Here is a 22,747-nt window from a genome sequence, read left to right as displayed (position 1 = left end):
CCTAAACCTAACCACTTGAACATCAACCACAATGGCTGCCCCCCTGCATCATTATATTAATACCAGGAGCTTCTGCCTAAGCATCAAAATATGACTGGCAGCGATGGGATCATGTGGGGTTCCTTTTCTTAATGTTATTGTTCTTTATTTTGCTTGTTATTGTTATTTTCTCAGTCGTGTTTTTCATAATTTTTTTTAAAATTCCTATTCCTATTTTTGCTCTTGTCTAACTATATATTTTCCTTTCTAATATTTGTTTGTCCTCAGAGATGTTTTTAAAGAGCTGGATTTGTTACTTACTGATTCAGCCTTGGCTTCTGATTTGTCCCAGTGGCCAACAGCAGTACTGCAACAAGTAAATTGAGCACATTTAAATAGTGTTTATTCAGTTCAATTTATGGCAGGCACTGGCCTAAACATCAGGAGCCAGTTGGGGTGTAATGTCTTGCCCAAGGGCACTTCAACCTGTTGAATGCGGGGAATTGAACTGACCCTTTCATTATTTGATGAGCCTCTTGACCTTCTGATCCACAGCAGCCTCAGTATCTTTTTCTCCATAGACCACTGTCATAAAAGAGGCAATTTAAAACTGTCAGGAAACCTCATAGTGCAAACAAGGTCAATTCTTACTCTTTGCATCATGATTTTTAAAGGCTTTATATCTATATTATAATTATTTTTTGGTGTTTTGTTGCAGTGTAAAGTATTTTTGCCAAGAAGAACAGAGGCCAGGGAAAGAGACACCAGTGAGCATGCGTAGAGGGCAAACTAGGAAAACTGATAAGTTTTTTAGAGTGAGGAAAGGTGAGGGTCATGTGTTAGACAAAGACAGCTGAAGGCTACTTTCCAGTAGCCTTGATAGGTCATCTTTTTCTACTGTGTGGAGTTAATCAGTGAAGAAGTTTATAAAATCACTATCCTTGAAAAATGGATGATCTCTACAGCAATGGATATTTGTGGTTAAGCTTTTTGTCAGCCTGCTGTGCTCCGTTGTTCTTTCACCTCTTTTTAGTTTTGACAGGCCAAACTCCCTCCAACATGTAACTATGCCTTTATGAATATACATGCACAGATAACTTGTAGTTCATCACCTTCCAAAGACAACATTTAACTTCCCCTTAATATAAGTTATACCTTCCAATTTTATACCTTCCAAACATTTTTTCCTACCAGCTCAATTTAGAATGTTTAACTGGAGAAATATCAGATGATAAGGAACGTAAAGCTCGATAGGATTCTAATAAAAAATCCACAAATTTGTTAAGAAAGTATGTTCACAACTTCTTATGTTGAACCATTTATCAACAGACCATATTTCTTTGTATTTTAGGAACAATTTACATTGAGCATCATGAATCTTGACCTGTGACCTGATAAAATAAGGAATGAACCATATAGATTTCACCTCACTAGTTCATGCAAAATTATTCAGTTAAATATCTCTCTTTAGACATTGTTCAAGCAAATTCATTGGTCTCCTCTCAAGTTGGATCCACATTTGTAAGTTAACATAGTAATAATAGCTCAGACAGACTCGTAGTCAGCTGGTGCTTGCTTTCCAGCAGAAGTGCCAGCTCAGTCACCCCCATCAGCTGTAGTGGGCCATTCGGTCTTCCAAGCCCTGGGTGAGCAACTTTTACTGGAATGAATGGTCACCAATTAGAGATGTGGTTTTAAGTTCTCAGAATTCATCAATTGTCTCACTTCTTCCCATCATCTTTATCTTCCTTTTCCTTCTTCTTTTCCTCCTGTTTGTTATCTACCATACACTTTCCTTTGCCTCATCCTCCACTCTTTGCTTTCCCTTTTATAATTTCTATTAATGGTATAGTTAATATCACTAAGCAAAAGTAGTAGTCATACATAGTACTACTTTTAATACTTGTGGTTTGTTTTCAGAGTGGTGCCAGTATGGCAGCATGGCATTTATTTAGTCTTAAAACCCACACACCTTCAAACCAGACCTGTGAATGTGATACTGGTGCACAGAAAAGTATCCGTAAATGAAAAACATTGTAGTGCAGGAGCATTTCCGCTCTGCATGTGCAAATACATTTGCATGAGCTTGGGGCTGTGACAAGCACAAGCTTTACCCTCCCATGTGCTTGCAACTGGTCAACGCTTGCTTCAAAGGTGGCAAAAGTCAACTTGACAAATGTTGATCAGTTTTAAATGTGTAGGGAGGGTTCAGCTTATGCTTGTCACAGCCCAGTGCTCACAGGACTGCATTTGTGCATGGGCAGCAGAAAAGCTCCTGTGTTAGCAGGGGTGTGTCCAGGGGGCGTGTCCATGAGCTTGTCCAGGGGGCGTGCTGCCACCCCATTATGATTGGTGATCTGCCCAGTCAGTTTGAACTGTTTGATGAGTGAAGTGAATTTTTGTGTTCTGTCTTAAACCTGAGAGACAGCAGTGATGTAGTGTATAGCCTGACTAATTGTATATACAAATAAAATGATGCCACTGTTTATATTACAAAAGTTTATAAAGACAGGTTTTTTTTTAAATTTATTTTTCTGGCACTTTATACTTACTATGGTACAATTTACTTTTAGAGGTACAATTTCTTTGATTAAGTATGGAAGCTTTATTTTACATGTGTGTGGTGTCTCTCTGTTGTGTTGTAATAGGTAGGTCTAGTTCTCTTTTAAATTAAACTATAAACAGGAATTTAAGACACTGCAATGTTAGTAATTTAAGTGAGGATTGGTATTAGCGTGTATGCCCCCAGCAGTGCTGGTACGTCATTCCACCCCTGCATGACTTAGTGCCCCACTTGGGCCATCCCAGCAAGAGCCACAAGTGGACAAAATGGCTGCTTAGTGCCCCAAGGCTAGTTGAAGGCCCCCAAGAGCCATTGAAAAGGTCCACAAGCAGAGCTGGGCGGCCTTCGCTCATTACACAAGTTGTGTAGGGCTCCCCAAACTATACAAGGCAATGCCTCCCCCTCCTGTCAAAGCAGGTGTAAAACGTTGAAAAGAGGAAAAAAAATATAAAGAATAAATTGCAGTAGCAGCAATCAGGTTAACTCCAACCTCTCCAAGTTCAATTTCAGCAAAGACCGGTAACGTAAAGTTGATGTGCTAGCTCTGCAGTGTATCTCTTGGTCTGTCAGTATCCCACTTGCTTGTTGGTCACTTCCAGAGCTGTTCTATGACTTTGTGCCTCACTAAATGAGAGTAAAATATAACTAAAAAAAAAAAAAAAAAAAAATATATATATATATATATATATATATATATATATATATATATATATACAACTAAATATCACGTTTGATGAATGGGAATGAGCAACAGCGTTAATAAAGTGCAGCTTGGAAAAGATAGCCACATCCCACATGATCCTGCTTTATATGTGCATGCACAAAATGAGACACTTTACAGCAGCTGTAGCCTCTGTGGGGACCTCTGACATTGACTTGATTAAATATTGAATTTAAACTGTTGGTCAGCTGGGCACACTGGGCAGTATAGATGCATTTTTCTCTGTAAATAATAACCACCAAGTGTTCAGCCAAGCCAGAATAGTTTAATATTTGAAAATGTATAAAAGAAAATCTGGTGGAGCCAGTTTGAATTGGCCTGATGCAACTATGGATTGAGCTATAGTATTGTAATCTATAATTTACCGGTGCTATGTTTCAGTTTATCAGCAAAGGAGATGCTGGATCAGAAATCAGTACTAAGACAGACCCAGTACAGTTGGCTTTAGCAAATATTAACACATTAAAACATTTACAAAGTATTTACTTGATGTGAACGATTAATTTGAGTGATAATTCTGTGTTTCTTATTTGATAACTGCCAGTCCTTACACACTATTTTAGGATGCTTCTTTTGTTATAAATGTGTGTTCTACACCATATGATTGCCTTAGGCATCGTATCTTTTTAGTTGTGTCATGTCACTTACTAGACATGTGAGATTCAGCTCTTTCTAGTGAGAACATAACATTAAAATATGGATCAAACTTTAACCACATCAAGCAAAATATTTACTGTAGTCTATTCAATTTAGGATAGTGTTGCTGTTAAATGGTCTCAGTTTAGTCCTCACCAAGCGGCAAGACACTGTGGCTGAAAAATGAAGCCAATCCTACTTGAGAGCCAGTCCTGAAATAGCGCATCAGTCCTAAAATAATAAAGTTTACAGCCTGGTACCAAAACATGGTGTTGGTCCATAAAGCTATTTGCTGGTTCACAACAACTGTCCAAATATGGTAACTTGTGGCCCTTAAAAACCAAGATGTTGACTGCCGAAATGCCGAACTTGAGGCCTCAAAACAACAGGTGACTTCACAGTAGCTGCATCCATTATTTTTACAGTCTATGGTATTTACATGCTTATTTTTGGATTATATGTGCTTAAACTAACATTAGCAAGCAATTTGATTGGTTGAGAGGCATCCCATAAGTGCTGATATAGGAGTACAACATCACTGGGACTGTTAACTTTTAACACAACTGCATGTATCACTCCGCCTCATGGCCGCTCAAAATCTTTTATTAGTGTAAGAGTGAAAGTGGGATATGTTTCTAGTATGGTGTAAGCACAGGTTCAAACAGCTAGTTGGTGGAGTTCACGTAGCTGTCAGTTGGTCAGGTTGAGGGAGGAGAGAAGAAGAAAAGGGAGAGAGGAGTTTGGGGCGAGAAAGAAAGGACGGTAATTTGAAGTGTGTCTTGAGCTGACTGAACATGCACCGGAGTTACTAAAAGTTATGAGGAAGCCCAGGAGGGGGCAGCTGTGACGGACGGGTTTTGGTAAACCGCCGTTCACTGGGAGTAAACCAGCTGTTACAGATGTTGCAAGGATGTGCAGTGAGACAGGGACACACTCGTCTGTCACTGTCCACAGCCTGAGAGACACCGACACTCACTCACTCACACACACACACACACACACACACACACACACACACACACACACACACACACACACACATGCTGTCTGATACGGGACTCGAGGTGACGTAGATCACGGCAGTGAGCGGACTCACACTGCAGCAACGATGAGTCTGATCAAACTAACTCATCTGAATCTCACAGGCCGCTAAAGTGTCTGTTAACAGACTCTGATTTCACTGAAAACACAGAGATAAATGTTCATGATACTAAGCAGCTGCTCTGTGCATAACATGAAGACCGAGCTAACACAGATTAGCGTGCAGGAAAATGTTTATGTGTTGCTAGGCAATGACTGTCACGTCCAGTGGCTGCGGAACTATTTGTGTCGGCGGAGCCAAAACAATCATTAAATAAACAAATAGATCATAATATGTTGTTGCTTGTTACTGTTAACAAATAAAAAGCGCTTGTAGAACTGCTGTATAACAACAATCTCACACTGGAGATCTTGTGTTGTGCTGTATATCATTTTTTCTTTGGCACGAATCTGCAGGCCGCAGGCCTCGTGTCTACGACTGAATCACAGCCGTGATGATACACAAGCACAACATCCCTCTCGTGTGATATTGCTTAATTACAAAAGTTGGTTTAGTTCCGTGTGAAGTGGCAACACGGTTCAATGAGGAGGGTTCCCAACATAAATGTGCTTAGATGCCCCAAAAGTCTAGGGCTGGCCCTGCGCAGGAGGATGCCTTTTCACCTACAGATACTGTTCTGTGTATCACATACATGTGCCTGGTTTGTATGTGCACATGTTTTAAGACTAATTAAGCACAATACTCCAGCCAGTTATAAATCTGTAAATGAAGAGTATCATCCACAGACTGATAGCTGAGTGAAAGGTGTAAAATTTAAAAGGCTCAGTATATTCTGTGGAGTAAAGTGAGATGAGGCAGCAGAGTGTGTCACCATTTATTTTTCACTTTAATGTGAAAGGCTGGATTCAGAGTGTGAAGTTCCTCTGGTATTACGTACTGTAGTTGTATAAGTGACCTTGCTTTTGGTAATGTCAGGATAAAGTCCCTTTCACTGTCCATACAATAAACACACAATACCACAGATCACTGGGAAGCATTATTCTAAGGTCCCTGACTCTATGAACTTGCTCTCAGTCCGTGTTGCACGTCAAAGATTTGACTCAAATCAAACTCTTATTGAAGTCCCATCCCACTCTCATCCTGAAGAGGCTGCTTGTTGTTGCCTCGGATCAAAACAGCGTCTCTCTCTCTGTGTTCCGCCTCCCCATGTCCTTCACTTTTTTAATGTCAAGTTCCTTTGAAAACGGAATAATTCAGTTTTCAACTGTCTGCGCTTTTCATCATGGCGACTAAAAGGGATCATTTTGGGTTTGAAATGAAACATCTAAATGTGCATACTTTCTTTCCGCAGCCATTCAGCATGGCCCAATTTATGTGAGATAATTAAATCTCCCTCTGGTGTTTTTTAGGAAGATGAAAAGTAAAATACAAACATGGATGAGGCAGGGGAGGTACAGTGGTAGTTGTCATTTCCCACTGTTTTGTTTGGCACACAGAGTCCAGTGCTGACAGCCTAATTCTCCCAGCAGAGTGAACAAACCTGCCATACTGAGGCCACATATGGCAGACAGTTTCCTGCCAATTTTTTCTCTTCTCTTCACCTACGTGGTGTCAAGTGTTTTTTTTTTCTAATACTGTATGGAATGTTTGGTCAGAGTTTGTCAATCATGGGCCTGACTGATGCTTCACTACTGTCATGGTGTATGTAATATAGTTTGCTAGATTTAATTTTTATAAAAGTTTGAAAAAACTGACCATTAAAACATTTTAAAAAATGGTTTTGTGGTAAAATCACAGCTGGTGAAGCTGTTGCTGTTGCTGTCTTCCTTGGTAAAATACAAGGGCTTTTTGCAACAATTACCCGGCTGGGAAAACAACAAAGGGTCACTACAAAACACAGATGATTAAAAAGCTGCTGGAAATATAGCAATGATTCACTAAAATTTTTGTTTCCAGTTTTGTTGTTTTTGTTTCCAACAGTGGTCTGTAGCTTGGCAGGCATCGTGCCTTGGTGCAAACCATCGATCATCCCCTCCACATTCTAATAACAAAATTAGCTCAAACGCTGTGCTACTTTAGACAGCTAATATGACACATGTGAACATGCAAATACCAAACAAATTCGTAGTTTACAGAAAAATACGAGGCCAACATTTTCTGCTGCCGACTGGGCTTTGAAAAAACAACCCATTTTATCAAGTTTTAGCAAACTGTAATTTTTACTTTGAGCTTGATGTTAGCAGAAGCACAATATAGTAAACTTTAGTCTTTACATTTTAACATTGACCTACTGGTAACTTTGACTGTTACTATCAAATAACTGGATTTTTTTGTAACAGTTCATTTTTTAGTTTTACTGATGATTCAACCAGAGTTTCATACCTTTGTAAACTCTAACTGGGAAGTGAATTGGACATTGACTTCTGGGACACTGTTGGATGCCCAAGATGTGCATCCAACAGGCCAGTGTGCAAGCATATACAGAGTAGACTTCAGTCCAGGCAATTAGCCATTAACAAAAACAAAGCTTTGCTATTCCAAAAGTTATTTAAAGCCCCTTAACTGTGAAAGTGCCATTGTGTTTCTTGTTAGCCGAGTTACTCAGTAGGATTATATGACTTTTTGGGGTTTTAGCTTTTTCTTAATAACTTTCAACTTAGTCCAGTATGTCACTTTTAGCTCTAATGTTTTTTCCTCTTTGTAGGATCTGTTTGCACTGGACGTGGAGCCATACCGATACAGTGGTGTGAACATGACAGGCTTCAGGATCCTCAACACTGAGAACAGCCAGGTGGCCTCCATCATCGAGAAATGGTCCATGGAGCGACTGCAGGCTCCACCCAAACCTGACTCTGGTCTACTGGACGGCTTCATGACCGTAAGTCTGACAGACATGATAAATAGGTAGTTTTCTTGACATGGCATTCATGCTCAGTGTAACGGAGGTTGTAATTCAGTTGATTTGTACTGGACCAAAGAAAAAAAAAACAGTACATTGCTGTCTTTGAGTTCTGGTCCATTTTGGACAGATTCGATGGCTGCATCGAAAGCGTTACTTGCAAAGTTCATTGCAGTTACTGACAGTGAATGCGGTTGTGCCTCAGTGCCTTATGCATGTAATCATCTTAGCAGGTGTTCAGGAGTTGTAAGTTGTAAGAGTTAGTCAAAGAATCAGCACCCAGACTACAAATATTACAAATAATGACACAGCTAGAAACAGGACAACAACAAGGCTTCTTACCTCACAGTAACTTAGATTAGTGTCAGCTGGGTGAGGCGGTGTCACATTTTGGCTCTGGTGGATGTCCTTCGGCGTCTGTATGATGAATCACACACTGCTCTTTTCTATTTTTGCTGGAGCAGCTTGGTTCTCCAACTCCTGAAATTCACTTGTGAATGTTTTAAATGCCTATATTTGTACAGAATTGCCATCAGATTGATTTTAAATAATGGATTTTATTTTAACTGGCTTAAAAAAATGTTTTATGTCTTTAACAAAAAGTGTGAAGCAGGAGGAGGAAGGTGACAGTTCTCCTTTTACTCTCCGTGAAATACAGATACATAGGCTATGAAACAAGAGAGCTTGATGTTGTATGGTGATTACACTAAAAAAGAGAGCAACAAAATATGCTGTTATACCAGATTAATCATAAATGAGCTGCAGACACGTGTTCAATATGTTAAAGAAACACAGAATGTGTCAGGAACACGTAAAGAACATGCTGCTTTAGATGCACTCTCAAACACTTTGAACGGAAACTGAGAAATGATGCAGTCATGGTGGTAAGCCCATTTCTCATTTAATAAGTAGACGTAATAGCAGTTATAGATACCATCAATTGCTTTTTGAATGGTTAGAATATGTCCATGTGTATTTTTGACTAGAGCAGTTCTAATTAAAGACATCCACGATCTATTTCTCACCAGTCAGAATGTTAATTCTTGATATCAACATGTAATTTCTTTCCCACGGTGATCATTGTAGATATCTGTAACTTCTTTTCAAACTCAAGTACAAATATCTATGATTCCAAGATGACATACCTCAAATGTTAATGATATCCATAATTCGATTCTTACCAGAGACAATCTTCCTTGAAAATATCTATGACTTGATAACAACTACTCAACTTTTACAGCTGACTTTTATTCAAACTCATTCGCAAAAATCTATGATTCATTTTTGACGTGTTGTAATTAAAGTTGACATACCCAAAATGTTAATTACTGATATCAACAGTTCTATTCTTACTAGAGACAATATTCCTTGTAAATATCTACAGTTGTTGTTACATGATATCATAAATGGAATTCAATACATCTTCAATTCATTTCTGACTAGTCAAAGTTAAAGTTAATTTATTTGTCGGCTTGGAAATATAAAGTCAAGAGTGTAATTTCAGATATTCAGAATTTCTTATCTTAAATACAGTTGTAGTTAGTGTGAATTATATTTGTGATATTATCAATTACATATTTAAGATATCTACAAATGTATTTTATCACCTGTCATAATGGCATTTGAGATTTAAAAAAAAAGATATTCACACTACTCAGAACGTCATTGTAGAGATCTCACTCTGCAGTTACACCTTTTAAAATGCTGGTCCGCAGTGGGGATTCTATGAAGTGCTGCAAAATTTATTTGATTAAAAACTCCGGAAACAGATAAAGCATGACTTAAAAGCATCAATTTCAAACAAAAGTAGATAGATCAGCTTCATTAAAACTTGCAAGGTTTACAGACAAACTTTTTTACAGACAGGGTTTACTTACAATAGACATGTTCTCTCGACAAATACATCATGTTAACATTATTAGCACAAGCCTATGGTGTTCTAAATAGCATAAATTAGCCTCATGGCCAGCTGAGTTTTCCTCTTGTCAAAAAGCCAGGAACAGCAACACTTAACAAAGGTAATGTTACGTAATTTGGTTCCATTATAACTCACAAGGTTCTCCAACAACAAAGTAGACAAATATTCTCACAAATACAACATACTAACATTATTAGCATCAGCCTATTCTTGCAGCTAGCAAGAGTTTTTTTCGACTCATATAAAGCTAAAATAAATCGCACACAAGACTTAACATGCTATTGTGTGGGGACTTGTCTTCATGATTTATTGTGTCTTACCTATGAAGTTAGAGTAACTGAAAGATTTCTTTCCACTGAGGGAAATGGTTTTCGGTTTACAAAAATTCATGGGAGGTTTGTGTTGCTGCAATGCGTACTTACATTTCTGGAGAGGTGCACGTAAAGCATCGATTCCACGCAGAAGTATAAAGCCTGCTTATACAAGCAAGAGAAGTGGAGCATAAACAAATGGAGGGGATTGTGTGTTGTTGAGTGTGTGCTCTTAGAGTCAATGCAGATTTATGAATATGTGGAAATAGAAGTATATCTGTCCTCGGATGCTTCAGAAAATGCCAGCAGTGTGTTCAGTGGATCAGTTTCTAACTGAAGCGGCCCGGTAGAGCCCACTGGAACTCTGTGAGTAATATAGGGCACTTGGAGTTCATACCACAGTTTCCCTGCGAGACAGCCTGCCCAAAACTTTGTGAATTTTCTGTTTGCTTCTACACTTTTTCTCTGCTGCTTTGCGGGTTTTTACAGACATAGAATTAGTGAAGATATAAAGTGTAGTTGTGGACGTGATAGACCTGTTAGAATGGATGTGCAGTGGCTTCTCCTACTGTAACTCGCCAGCCATCCTGAGGGAGTCAAACGGAAAACCTCGCAGCCCCGAGCTGCGAGCCCCGGGTGTGATAAGAAGAGTCTCTGTCACTGTGATCTGAAACCTCTCTGATCAGAGCACACTGCCTGTAATAACTGTTCCTCTACGCTGCTTTTATACCACTGTCTTATCTGGGAACCTTGCCAAAAAACGTCAACCCACCAGAGACGAGGAATGGGAAGGAAAAAAAAAACGACTAATGGAGGAGAGAGGAGAAATGAGATGAGGGGGATGAATGAAAACGAGAAGAAGGACAGAGAGTGGGTGAAGGGAAGGCAGAAGTGAAATCAGAGTCCTTGTGTTTTATTCCCAGATGGACTGTCGAGGTGTTAAACGTTAGGCTGATGTAGCCGCTTGGTCTGATGCCAGTTGGAAAGCACTGGCGGCGGCAGCGGCAACATGTTGGCTGCTGATTGAAAACAGTGGCTTACCTCTGGGGAATAACAGATTCCCTTTTTTTAAATGGTCAGATCTTGCTGAGTCATGTTTCTGGATTGATATTGGAGAGTGGGTGTTACTCAGTTTAAGCCCCTTTTGTTGGATTTGTTGCTCAATCAATACTCTTTCCCACTTGAGACCTGAAATGGACTGTGTGTAATAACTGTACCTTTTCAAAACACAAAAAGCTCACAGAGTGCCTGTAGAGCTACCAGCTTCCAGCACGAGCTGCCTCATGGAGTAAATTTGATGTCTTAAGTCCACATAAAGAGGATAAACAGGAGGAAATAAAAGATCTCTCTCATCATCTCTCTGTTTGTATTCACCTCTTTTACTCCATGATGCGCCGCAGAGAGTTGTCAGGAGAGCAGAGCTGCCTGGTTATTTTTGGATCAGTGACAGGCAAAGATTTATGTGTGAGGAGTGCGCTGTGACCCTGCTCATCAGTGAATTAATGGCATATGAGTTTGAAGGTGGGGATTGATTAATTAGACAAATGGCAATCAGTCAGCAGCTAATGCATATTGACATGGTGAAAGGTTCCGTAAACGTTTGATTAACAGCTTAATTTGTGTGCTGTATTTACGGTTTTGTGTGCTTAAGTAGTGAACTGCTGATGTGCTGTAACTTATGAACTCGCAGATGGTGATAGATTGCAATGAACGAGCAGTCCAAAGACTTCACTTTCTCACATGGCTTCTCAGTTCAGCGCCATTGTTTCAGATGTAGTGGTTTAAAGTGCAATTTGAACGGTGTGGCTTATTGCAGAATAACTATGTTTGGTGCCAAAGTTAATGCAGTGTTAAAAACTGAAAGTGAACAATTAGAGGTTCTCCTCAGATTGTGTTCTTGGCAGCTGGCATATTCCTCTGAAATGGCACTTTTTATTCTACAGTTAACAGCTGATGGAATCAAACAAAATTTCTTTCTACTTTCAGAGATGGAGGAGAACATTCAACTGACTGTAAAATCAGTGTGTCAATCTAAAGGCACACCTACTTTTATATCAGCAAGATTTCATATTGAAAACATCATTTTAACAGAGTTGCTGCAATAAGTGGATTCGCTTCTGCAAAGCTCCATTTAAATTCGGTGATCCTTGAGAAATGCATTTTTAGCCCATTCCCAGTCTGAATTTGCCAAATATTGTGGCTTTGTCAGTGATTGGCAGTGAGTGGCGTAAGATACCGACACCAAAAGCCTCCTTTCATGCCAGTATGATATGCAGCCAGGCTCTATCAAACAGTGGACTCTCACCTGGGAGCCCGGTCTTCCCTCCCTGTGTGATATAGAGCCAAACAATTATGTACTTTTATAAACCTATCCACGTCATTTTGTTGACATCCCAGTGTTGTTTGCCACTTGCTTTTGTTGCTGAAACCTAACCATGCGCGCTTGTTGACATCTCGGCGAGGAGGATACCTAGAGCGTAATATATAGACAGGAAAGTCTGCTTACAAAGCGGCAATGAGAACGTGGTGGTATTTTTGCTGATGATCAGTTGACAAAGTGTCTTGACAATCCTGACTTTTAACTGAGCAGTCCAAAGTTGTCAAATACTGCGACTTTTGCATTGCTTTTGGTGAAAATCTGGATGCCAGAAGCAACCTTTCACATCAGCATGATATGCTACTGGATGTCATCAGCTGAGAACGTGGCTGGACAGAACCGTTCATGGTGTTATTTTATGCTGCTGGATGGCATCAGTTGCAAATGCGGCTGGACAGGACCTGTGGCGTCCGCATGAAATGCGGCATGCTGTAAATGCATCAATATTTCAATGGTGTTGATCGTTTGAATAACTGTCCTGTGACAGTGTGACGTTTTAATAATAGTTATTGATATTTGGTGCTTGATTATTTTGTCTTTTGTCAATGAAAACGTTGTCATGTATGTTAAAGCCGACCTTGTTTGTTGGACAGGCCGGGTTTTTTTTTCCTTTGTTGAATAAAGAACCAAGATGGCGAGCTAGAAGAACTGGATGAACCGTTAAACAGAGCCAGCTGCAATTCTGCTTCTACCTGTGTGGAAGGAGGCGCCCCAGCTGAGGGTCTGTGCCCCTCACCTCGCCCCATCCATGCGCACACACACACTCACATCCCCCACAGCCCAACTTCTTGACCCTCTTTCTTCAGTGACTGACTCATTTCTTTGTTTTGGACTGTTTACTCCTGGACTTGGACGCCCGTTTCCGGCAACTGGAGGGGAAGTTGAACTGAAGAAATGTGATGTGAAATGTCATGATGTTATGAATGCGATATACGGATATGCAGAGAGGGCTTAAGCGACTTTCATGGGTGTGAAGTAATTGCTGGTTCCAGTGCACGGCCATATTTACTGTACTTTGAGCTCAATTACTTTTGTAAGGTACCTAAAATAAGGTACCTTGTCATCACACTTCCTGCGTATTAAGTCCTTATTCAATTCTGACCATCAGTTTTAAGTCCCTCCTGTTAAGTCCCTGGAGTCTACTGGTTAATTCCCATCCTACTAGTCCTTTAACGAGTTAGTGATGAGACCCCGCTACACAAAGGTGACATAATCATGGCTATAGTGTCTGGTAAGAAATGTGAATCAACACAGCTGTTTGAAGGAGACATTTGTTTTTGCAACAAAATAATTTATGTTAGAGAGGGTATCATACTATATATATATATATATATATATATATATATATATATATATATATATATATATACATATACATACACATACACACACACACACACACATACATACATATATATATACATATAAATATATAAATGAGCTATTTTCTTTTATATATTAAAAAAATATGTTTTTTGTGAAAGAAGGTTATAGGAAAGGCTGTCTTATAAATGACTAAATTTGTTCTCACTTAAACATAATGTGATGAAGGACTGAATGTGTTTAAAACTGTTCAGTTATTATTAGTTGTATTTTTAATGACTTCTTTCTTCCCCTGGAAAAAGGGAAATAAATAAGAAAAACAAAATAAACAACAAAAAAATTAGTATCACTATTGACTATTGGCCAAGTTGGTATTTTAAACATTATAACGGTATCAGCTCAGAATTTCACAATTGGAGCATCTCGAACACATACATGTAAAACAGTTAACACCCTCATGGTTTCCAGTCACGTCCAGTCCCATTATCTAGTCTGGCTGTGTCTGAAATGACTCCCTCCTTCACCCATTCACTACTCCCAACATAACAATCCCTCAGCAGGTAGTGTGAGCTCTAAATTTAGATTTAAATTCATCATCATCAATCACTATTACCACCAAATTAATTTTGCATCCATGAAATGTATGGACTGCATGACAGGATGGTTAGCAGAATGCTATGCATGCTCTCTTTTTTCTTTTCCATCATAGGGATCTATAAACTGAACATACATTTAACGGTCACAATTTGGAAACTCAAATAAAATGGCGGATGGTAATAATAGTGCCCTAAGTAGAAAATCGAGTGATTTCAAATGCAACCTAAGTTTCATGCATCAGCCAATTTGCCAGAATGTGCAGATGAATTTTGCTGTCTCACTTTCTGTGCACTAATCCTGGTAGTTATTTGGAGAGATAAGCAGCTTAACAGTGGATTCTGTCTTTAATTGTGTCTAAGTCAGTTTTTATTTGCTAATCGCTGACTTTATATGAGAGTACATGTCTTGCTGGGCTGTTAGTAGTAGAATGAGAAGTGTTGGTAAGTGTGTAGCTAGGTGTTGGTCAAACCTCTCCTGTTGCTGATTGATTTTCTGTTAACCTACTTTTTATTTATTTTTTTTAAAAAAAAATGTCAATGGAGGAGTGCCCTAAAATCCACAAATACTCCTCCAGTCACTGCTGACTGTCAAAACATCAGTGGATTGTGACTGTGTGGAGGCGCTAGAGAGCACAATAAAATCAGGAAGTATATCTTCAAAGCTATGTAAAGCTATGTGAGAAGATCTTAAATGATAACATTTTCCAAATGCTTTGATGTCTAATGTTTGCCTTTTTCTTTTTTTAAAGGTTTTATTTAGCTGCAAAAGAAAAAAAATCCCCAAGTTACATTGGAAGCATTTTATGAAGAAATGCATGTGGTTATTGAATTGATTTAGAGTTAAGAACTAGGTTTCTACCTCTAAAAACCCTTTGTGATACTGAAGTAAACAGCTGTGGAGAGTGGAGTAGTTTATTTTTGACCTTGGAGATAATACCCATACAAGATAATTTTCTAACTCATGTTCTGCCTCCTAGTTTTTATAGTTTTCTCAACCACATCTCACAGTACTGAAGAGTAAAAGATGACTCTGCTTTAAATGCCTAAATGACGTCGTTAAGGAGTAATGTGCGGAGGCGGGGCTGACCGGAGCTCCTCACTGTGATACCGGCTCACATGCTACATCATGTTTGTTGTACTATTTGTAGTTCAACACCCTCTTGCAATATGTTGCATTGTATTTTTTTCTGTTATCTTCTCGCCTTTATTTCTTTCTGACTTGAGGAAGCTCAAGTGCTGCCACACCCCAATTTGAAACTGGAGGGTGCATCTTCTATTTATATTATGTTGTGGAGCCTTTGCTTCGTCTTATTTACATTAGTGAGCTGTCTGTAGTCTCGGACATGACATGGGACGTTGAACACGTTGGGACGTGGCACGCTGAGCAAGCAGACTCAAAAGCAGATTACCCCCTCTGCTGTTCAAAAATAGTATTGCAGTTAATTTTTCATTCCACCAATCTGAATCTCAGATATTTTGTATTGTTTTTTTAACTGCCTCGCGATGCATCGTTACATCCCTACTTTAAGTCATTATGTTTTTGGGTTCTCTGTCAATCCGTCCATATGTCCGGCACATTCTTGTGAACACCGTAAGAGAATTTCTGAATTTTTAGGTGACTACCCCATTTTCATTTTATTTACTTGAGTGACAGGCTTTTTGCGAGGCATCACAGATGTTTTCCTAACTCCTCCACAGCTCCACCCTTTTGTCTAAGTATGATCACTTTTTGCTTTTGGCAAAAACAAACAAACAAAAAAAACCAAGATAGCGATGGCCATAATGTCAAATTAGAGGTTTCAAAACGGCAGTCCACAAGTTTGTCTATAGTTATCATTTTAAACAGCCGAAAACGTATGTTCTACAGACAAAATAAAAAAAACAAAACCTCCAGATGTTCATCATGCTTGCAGATGCCACTAGAGCTGAGGCTGGCATGGGTTACCATGGTTATGTGGCTTCAACCGAGGACAAGGAGGCTCTGGGGATTCTTTACCCAAAAGCACGTTAAACAATATAACAAATACAGCTAACACACAATTTCAGGCGCAGCAGGAGTCTTTGCACACACAGCAGACAGCTGCAGTATCCCTCCCTGCATCTTGTGTTGCTGCATCAAATCATGAAGATGATTCAGTAAATCTCTGAACTTTGGTCCAGAGACTGTTTTTTTCCTTTTGCCGTAACATGTTTATGTGTGACAAATCAGGTAAACTAATTCTGCACCTCAGTCCTTTCTGCTGCCTTCAATTAATGTGGCGGCAGAGAATCCCGGCCCTGAGCCGTGGCTCAACATGCACAACGAGAGTGACCTTACAAGCTCCACGCTCTCATTACCATAATGTCTCTCCTTGTTAATTGCTTAAGCTGCTGTCTGATTCATTGTGTGCCCTGCTAAATTGAAACAGGTTCAAAAAAACACTCAGCCACGACTGTAATTTCTGCATTTATCTCTTTGTCATAAGTTGGAAAGCTGGAGATGTTAACTTTTAACCCGGTGCAGGCAAACAGGCTGACCCTTTAGCCATCAAGGTCGCCTCTTTGTTTGTTGCAGCTCCAAAACACAGTTGGTATTCAGAGCCACAGCGTTGCCGCCGAATCATTTCTATTTCCAGATTACCATAAATATGCTATACCTGTGGGTACATTTAAATGGGGCAGTGATGGAAAGCCATTTCCTTTTTGACAGATATCATTTAAAGTCTGATCCAGACAGAGTTATAAAAAAATGTCACACAGACATCAGACATATTCCAGGATTCATATTATCTGAGCATCACTCAAACAGGCATATGGTGGACACTGTGAAAGGACAGGATGAGTCATATGTGAAATATGTTATTAAATAGCAGGAAGCTGTGCTGAAGGCTTAGCAGCCAAAAATGTGTCAACACTTTGCAATTATTCTGTGGCTGCCAATAAACCCACTGACATTTACTTATATGTGCACCACATATATTATATGTGTTAATTCATTTTTATTAAGCAGTGAAGACCATACCTAACATAAAATCATCATCTGCACATAAATGCATACATTAAATATTAACTAATCCTCTTCATTTTTCTCTAAATAAGTATTTTCATCAGTTGATTAAAAAAAATCAAAGCTGAAACATTTCAGTTATATATTTTTATTTTCTACAAAAGTATTACAGTGACAATCAGTGTCTGCCTGTTGTTTAGCTACCACTGAGATTGTTTAGTAATCATATTAAGAACAGAATTTCAGTCATACAATAACAATTAAACAAGCCACTCTTATTTTTCACGTGATTACACCTAAATAATCTCTATGACAACTGAGCAAATTCTGTTTGCTGATGAAGACCATAAGATGTGGTTGAATGCTCCAGGGGAAAATACAAACAAAAACGCACATAATTGGACCTTGTAATAAAAAATTTTGTAGCACCGGCTGTATCATGCCCTCATGCTTTTTAGAATCTCATGTGACTCTTTGTTGTACACCATGTGACCTCTAAGCAAGTGTTGTTGTTGGGAAGTGTTTCCATTGCAGTTTTGCAAAAATGGCTTTTTTGAATTGCCTAAAATTCCACCTTGTGTGACTAAAAAACTTTTTTGCCATAAATGGGAGTTTTTTTTCTAAAACAAGGTGTTTCCATTAGGCAAGTTTTATATTTGCAATTTCAATTTGTGCAGTCTGAAGGTTGATGGAGACCTGCTGAAGGTCACTAGATTTCCTCATTTGTATCTGAAATAATTACCACCCAACAAAAAAAAAACTTAAGAATGGGTTGCAATTTTTTTTTCTTTTTTTTTTATAGAAGAATTCACAGCACAGTCTACAACCAGGTAAACCTGCCTGGATGTATTGTTTGCTGAAGTTTATTGTTGGTTTATGATGTTAATAAATGAGCACATAATGCTTATTCCAATATTATTTTTAATATTCTGCATGGATCTGATATATTCATGCAGTATATGATATCAGCATACATCAGAAGAATGTTTTCTCATTATAATTGAAAGTCATTTGTCACAAGAGCATATATTAACAGTGCCTCGTTTTGAAACCAATATTGACCCAAGTGATAAAAACAAAGTCTTTTTCTTATTCTAAACAATATAAAAATGCAAGTAAAGCATAATTAGATTCATCCCCCGCAGGACGTTTGTCTGTCATGTGTTTTTTTTAGTTCGTCTTGTTTTTTTGTTCTGGCAGTCCTGACGAAGAGATACATTGTTAAAGAGAAATTTATTGGCAGAAAAAGCGGTGAGTGAAGTGGAATGGGACGAGGCTGGTGAAGGGATTGAGAGACGGGCTTTTCGTCTCTATCCTGCCTGTTCCTCCTCCAACCTGTCAGTCAGGCTGTCTCGGCGGAGACCTCCCTGAGTGGCAGGACAGGCTGGGAAACACGGCCTGGACTAGTTTCAGGGGCGAGTGAGTCGGGGGGAGCAGGTTGGTTTGGAGCGTTTTTGGGTGCTGACCTGGGCAGAGGTCAGGTCTGGAGCAGTCGGACCTGTCAAAGCTCTCAGCAGCATCCAAACAGCCGGCGCTGAGCAGGAAGCAGCCTGTTTGATACCCAGATCATGCTCTGTTCTATGGCCTTAATGTTTTCCAAGACGCACAGCTTTTGTGTTGCATTATGGGATATGCCCTGATGAGGCTGGTGCTGGAGCTTTGAAAGGCTTCCAGAATCTTTGTGTGGAGTTCGAGCTGTTTGAGGGAGTTCTCATTAGGAGCAGGCTAATATTTGGTTATTCCACATTTTGGCTGCGGCCCCAAACTCTGTTCTGGGACGATGCCGTTGGACCGTGCCCTTCTCCGCCTCTTAGATTGGGCTTCTCTCAGCTTAGTTTATTCCATCTGCTTCTGTGTGTGCATCAAGCCATCTCTCCGGCTCCCCCTCTCTGGCTCGCAGACTTGGATCTGGCGTTGCTATTGTCCAAATGTTGGGGAAGGAATTTGGCTGTGACATGTTGCTGGGACATTATTCCGGCAGCTGGCGTTACTTGTGCAGAGGCTGGCGGTGCTTGGCAGTGATGAGGAGCAGTGACTCCAGTGCCACCGAGTTCACCCAGAGAGCCACTTAGCGGCTGCCGGGCTTTCTGTGAGCCCAGAGGACTGTGGGAGACAAGCCGCTCTCTACAATGCCGACTTGAGGGGGTTGAAGTTTTTATACTTTTTCATTTATTTAAATAACAGGGTCTGGTTTTTCATTTGTGTAGTTTGTACGGCAGCATGTCAGGGCTTCAGGAGTGGGCTGCAGATTAGAACGCATTCGAACAGGGCTTCAGCTCAGCTCTTTGTTTTTTGGCAGGCCTGTTGGAGTGGCTGCTCTGCCTTTGTAGCCATGTTGTCTGTATAAGAAGCAGTACAAGGTAACATTTTAATTTGGAGCATTAGAACACTGGATACAGTATTATTGTGGGGTGACTGGGTTTATTTGCCTGTGAAAACAAGCGTGAGGAGGGAAATTGCTACTTTCTTTGCTAGACTAACCAATGAGGAGCAGCTGCAGCACTTGTCCTCTTTGTTTGTCTTCCAAGACTTTCATTATAAATGTGACTCTGAGGTGATGTTGGTGTGATTTCCACATTCAAAGAGGAGAGGTCCTTGATGTCTTTGGTCTCATTAAAAGGAAAACTTTTTTTCAGTTGACATTGAGGAGACTGCAGCATCTGAACAACCACAGTGTCTTTAGTCGGAGCTGAAGGTCAATGTACACAGAGAGAAAGATACAGTTCCCGAGTTCGTTAAAGCACCAAAGAGCACCGCCAAATCTCCAATTATCCTCATAGTCCAACACTGATGGTTAAAACCAACCCAGGTTCCACAAACCACAGACGTGTTACATGTGTTTGCTATTAAGCACCGGATAAGTTAAAACTTTACTTTTCACCAATACTGTGGTTAACTCACGGTTAGGTGTAAGCACAAAGACCACTTGATAATGGTGAAGAAAAGATTGTTTTAACTTAAAATTCTTGTTTTTAGGGACACAGTTCCCACTGGAAAAAAACTCTTTTCGAGGCACTATCCCTTGTGGAGACATGGCGTCTAGTTGCTAAAAACACTTACTTTTATTGTTGGGGTCTTGTCTAGTCGCTATGCTATTCACCATCCAGGACGGCTGTGGCTCAGGTGGTAGAGCTTCCTCTAATGGGAGGTGGTTCGATCCAAAACTCCTCCAGTCTTCATGTTGAATGAAGTATCCTTGAGCAAGACACTAAACCCCAAATTGATCGCAATGGCTGTCATCAGTGTGTGAATGTTTAAAAACTGAGAAGCAGGTGGCACCTTGTACCATAGCCTAAGCCAACAGTGTATAAATGTGAATGTGACTCGAAGTGTAAAAAGCGCTTTGGGTGGTTGAAAAGACCAGAAATGTGCTTTACAATTGCACGCCCATCCATTTACCATCCCATCCCCTCCACCTCCTCAATTTCAGTTCAGTTCAATTCTATATATAAAGCCAATTATCACAAATCACAATTTGCCTCAGAGGGCTTTACAGCATATGACATCCCTCTGTCCTTAGACCCTCACAGCAACTAAGGAAAAACTCCAGAGAAACCCTATAACAGGGAAAAAATGGTAGAAACCTGATGACAAAGTCAGCGGATGTACTACATCACTTAAAAAACATTGATAAATGTGCAGATGTAACATATTTGTGGTTTGCAGAAAGGTACAATGCTAACATTTCTTCTGGCAATTGGGCTGTTAAAACATCCTCAATTTTTGGTGCTTTCTGTTGGTATGACAGTACTGAAGAGTGTATGTTTATATAGTAAGGATAAAGCTATAGACTTTAAAAATAATGGATGCAGCTACTGTGATGTCACCCATTGATCTTTGGACTCTCGTCGTAAAGCAGGCATGTCAAACTGGTCCACAGGGGGGCCGGTGTGGCTGCAGGTTTTTGTGCCAACCAACCAAGAGAACACAGTTTGACCAATCAACTGTCTGAAGACGAAGATCAGTTGATTAAATGAGTCAAGTCTGGTGTGCTGCTACTTGGTTGGAAACAAAACCTGCAGCCACACCGGCCCCCCTGTGGACCGGTTTGACATGCCTGTCGTAAAGCCTCTGCATTTCAGCCCTCCCCATATTTTTTTTGGAGTCAGAAGTGACCATAGTTGGGCATGAGGCTCGAGCTGTAGAGGAGTGAGGGTTGAGAAGCAGAGGACACAGACAGCCCGTCACTCGTGCAGCTGTGCCCCTAACCATGCCTAACTTTAAGCTTTAATAAATTGTAAACTTGACTCATAAAAATCCACCCCCTGTGCAGTTTTCATGAATGTAAAAATGATCTATTAAGACCAAAACTGTTTTTAAACCAGGCTGTAAACATGCTTATTTCTGCTGTAAAGTTGAGCATTTTAACATTGGGGCCTATGAGGATTTACTGGAGCCAGCTTTAAGTGGCCAGTTGATGAATTGCAGTTTTTGGCACTTTAAAAGGCTTCTATTTTTTAGCCTTGGTGGTTACTGCTTGTTTTAAAGACTAAATAATTAATTGAAAAAATATTTCAAATCCAAAATGACAGTAATCCTTTGTAGTAGCTTTTAGGATACACTTATTCTCTGTACTAAGGTCTGTTTACATGGCAACACTTCTTACATAAAACATGATTTTTTTTTTTAGTTTGGCCTTTCCTTCACATGATAATGGCATTTTCATACTACAGCGTTTTTTTGGTTGGCTTTGCAGATCAGTGTACACAAGGATCGTTTTTACAATTTTATCATATGAACCCAGATTTAGTTTTTTAAATGCAAAGGAAATACTTTTCTATTTTTTGTGGGGGCGTTCTTTTTTAAAGTGACCCTAGTATGCTGAAATGAATGAAAAATAAGGGATGACAAACACATTGAGTTCACTCACTGCAACAATACTGCTGGGTGGTGACAGAAAATATGTTACTTGTGAGGGTGTAAAACATGCAAAAACATTAGTTTGGTCTTATTGGGTACAGAATGAATATTTGTATGAAATGCAGTCTCTGTGCTTTGCCGTGTGTGTTATTCAGCCTAGGTTATAGCTCTGCTATGAGACCATCCATCCTCTCTGGGCACCAGAGATGTCGCAGCAGTCTTGAGATGGAGGCATTAGGGTAGCAGTATTGGGGTGGTGCGTTGAGTGGGGACTATGAGTCAGCGGTGCCTGATTTGTTTCCAAAATCCAGATTATGGCTTTATTTTGCCATAACCCATCTAAGGGGACGCCCGTCTAGACAGGAACCTGTCGGCGACACTGCAGGGCGAGGAGTCATTAATCCAGCTGTGGGTGCTGCCGCCGCAGACTGTAGGTGACAGCAGCTTTAACCACACAGCTGCTAAAAAACACAAAACACTCACCTTAAAAACACCAGAAACATGTTTACTGTTTGCTCTTTAAATAGTTTCCTCTT

The 22,747-nt window shown here is 39.8% G+C and overlaps 1 protein-coding gene across 2 annotated transcripts in view; it reads left to right on the top strand.

The window, feature by feature from the left end:
- Positions 1–22,747, top strand: part of grik2 (glutamate receptor, ionotropic, kainate 2) — a 347,578-nt gene that overhangs the window by 149,514 nt on the left and 175,317 nt on the right. For both annotated transcript variants that reach the window (XM_088084955.1, XM_042489444.2), the window contains exon 7: positions 7,646–7,819. In XM_088084955.1, coding sequence (XP_087941081.1) covers positions 7,646–7,819 — 174 coding nt within the window. The remainder of the gene's footprint in view (positions 1–7,645; positions 7,820–22,747) is intronic.

The sequence above is a fragment of the Plectropomus leopardus genome, chromosome 11 (assembly GCF_026936395.1).
Source record: "Plectropomus leopardus strain MGB_pleo_1.0 chromosome 11, ASM2693639v1, whole genome shotgun sequence".
Lineage (NCBI taxonomy): Eukaryota > Metazoa > Chordata > Actinopteri > Perciformes > Serranidae > Plectropomus > Plectropomus leopardus.
Note: the sequence above shows the minus strand (reverse complement) of the source record. Positions and strands in the feature narration are given on the sequence as shown.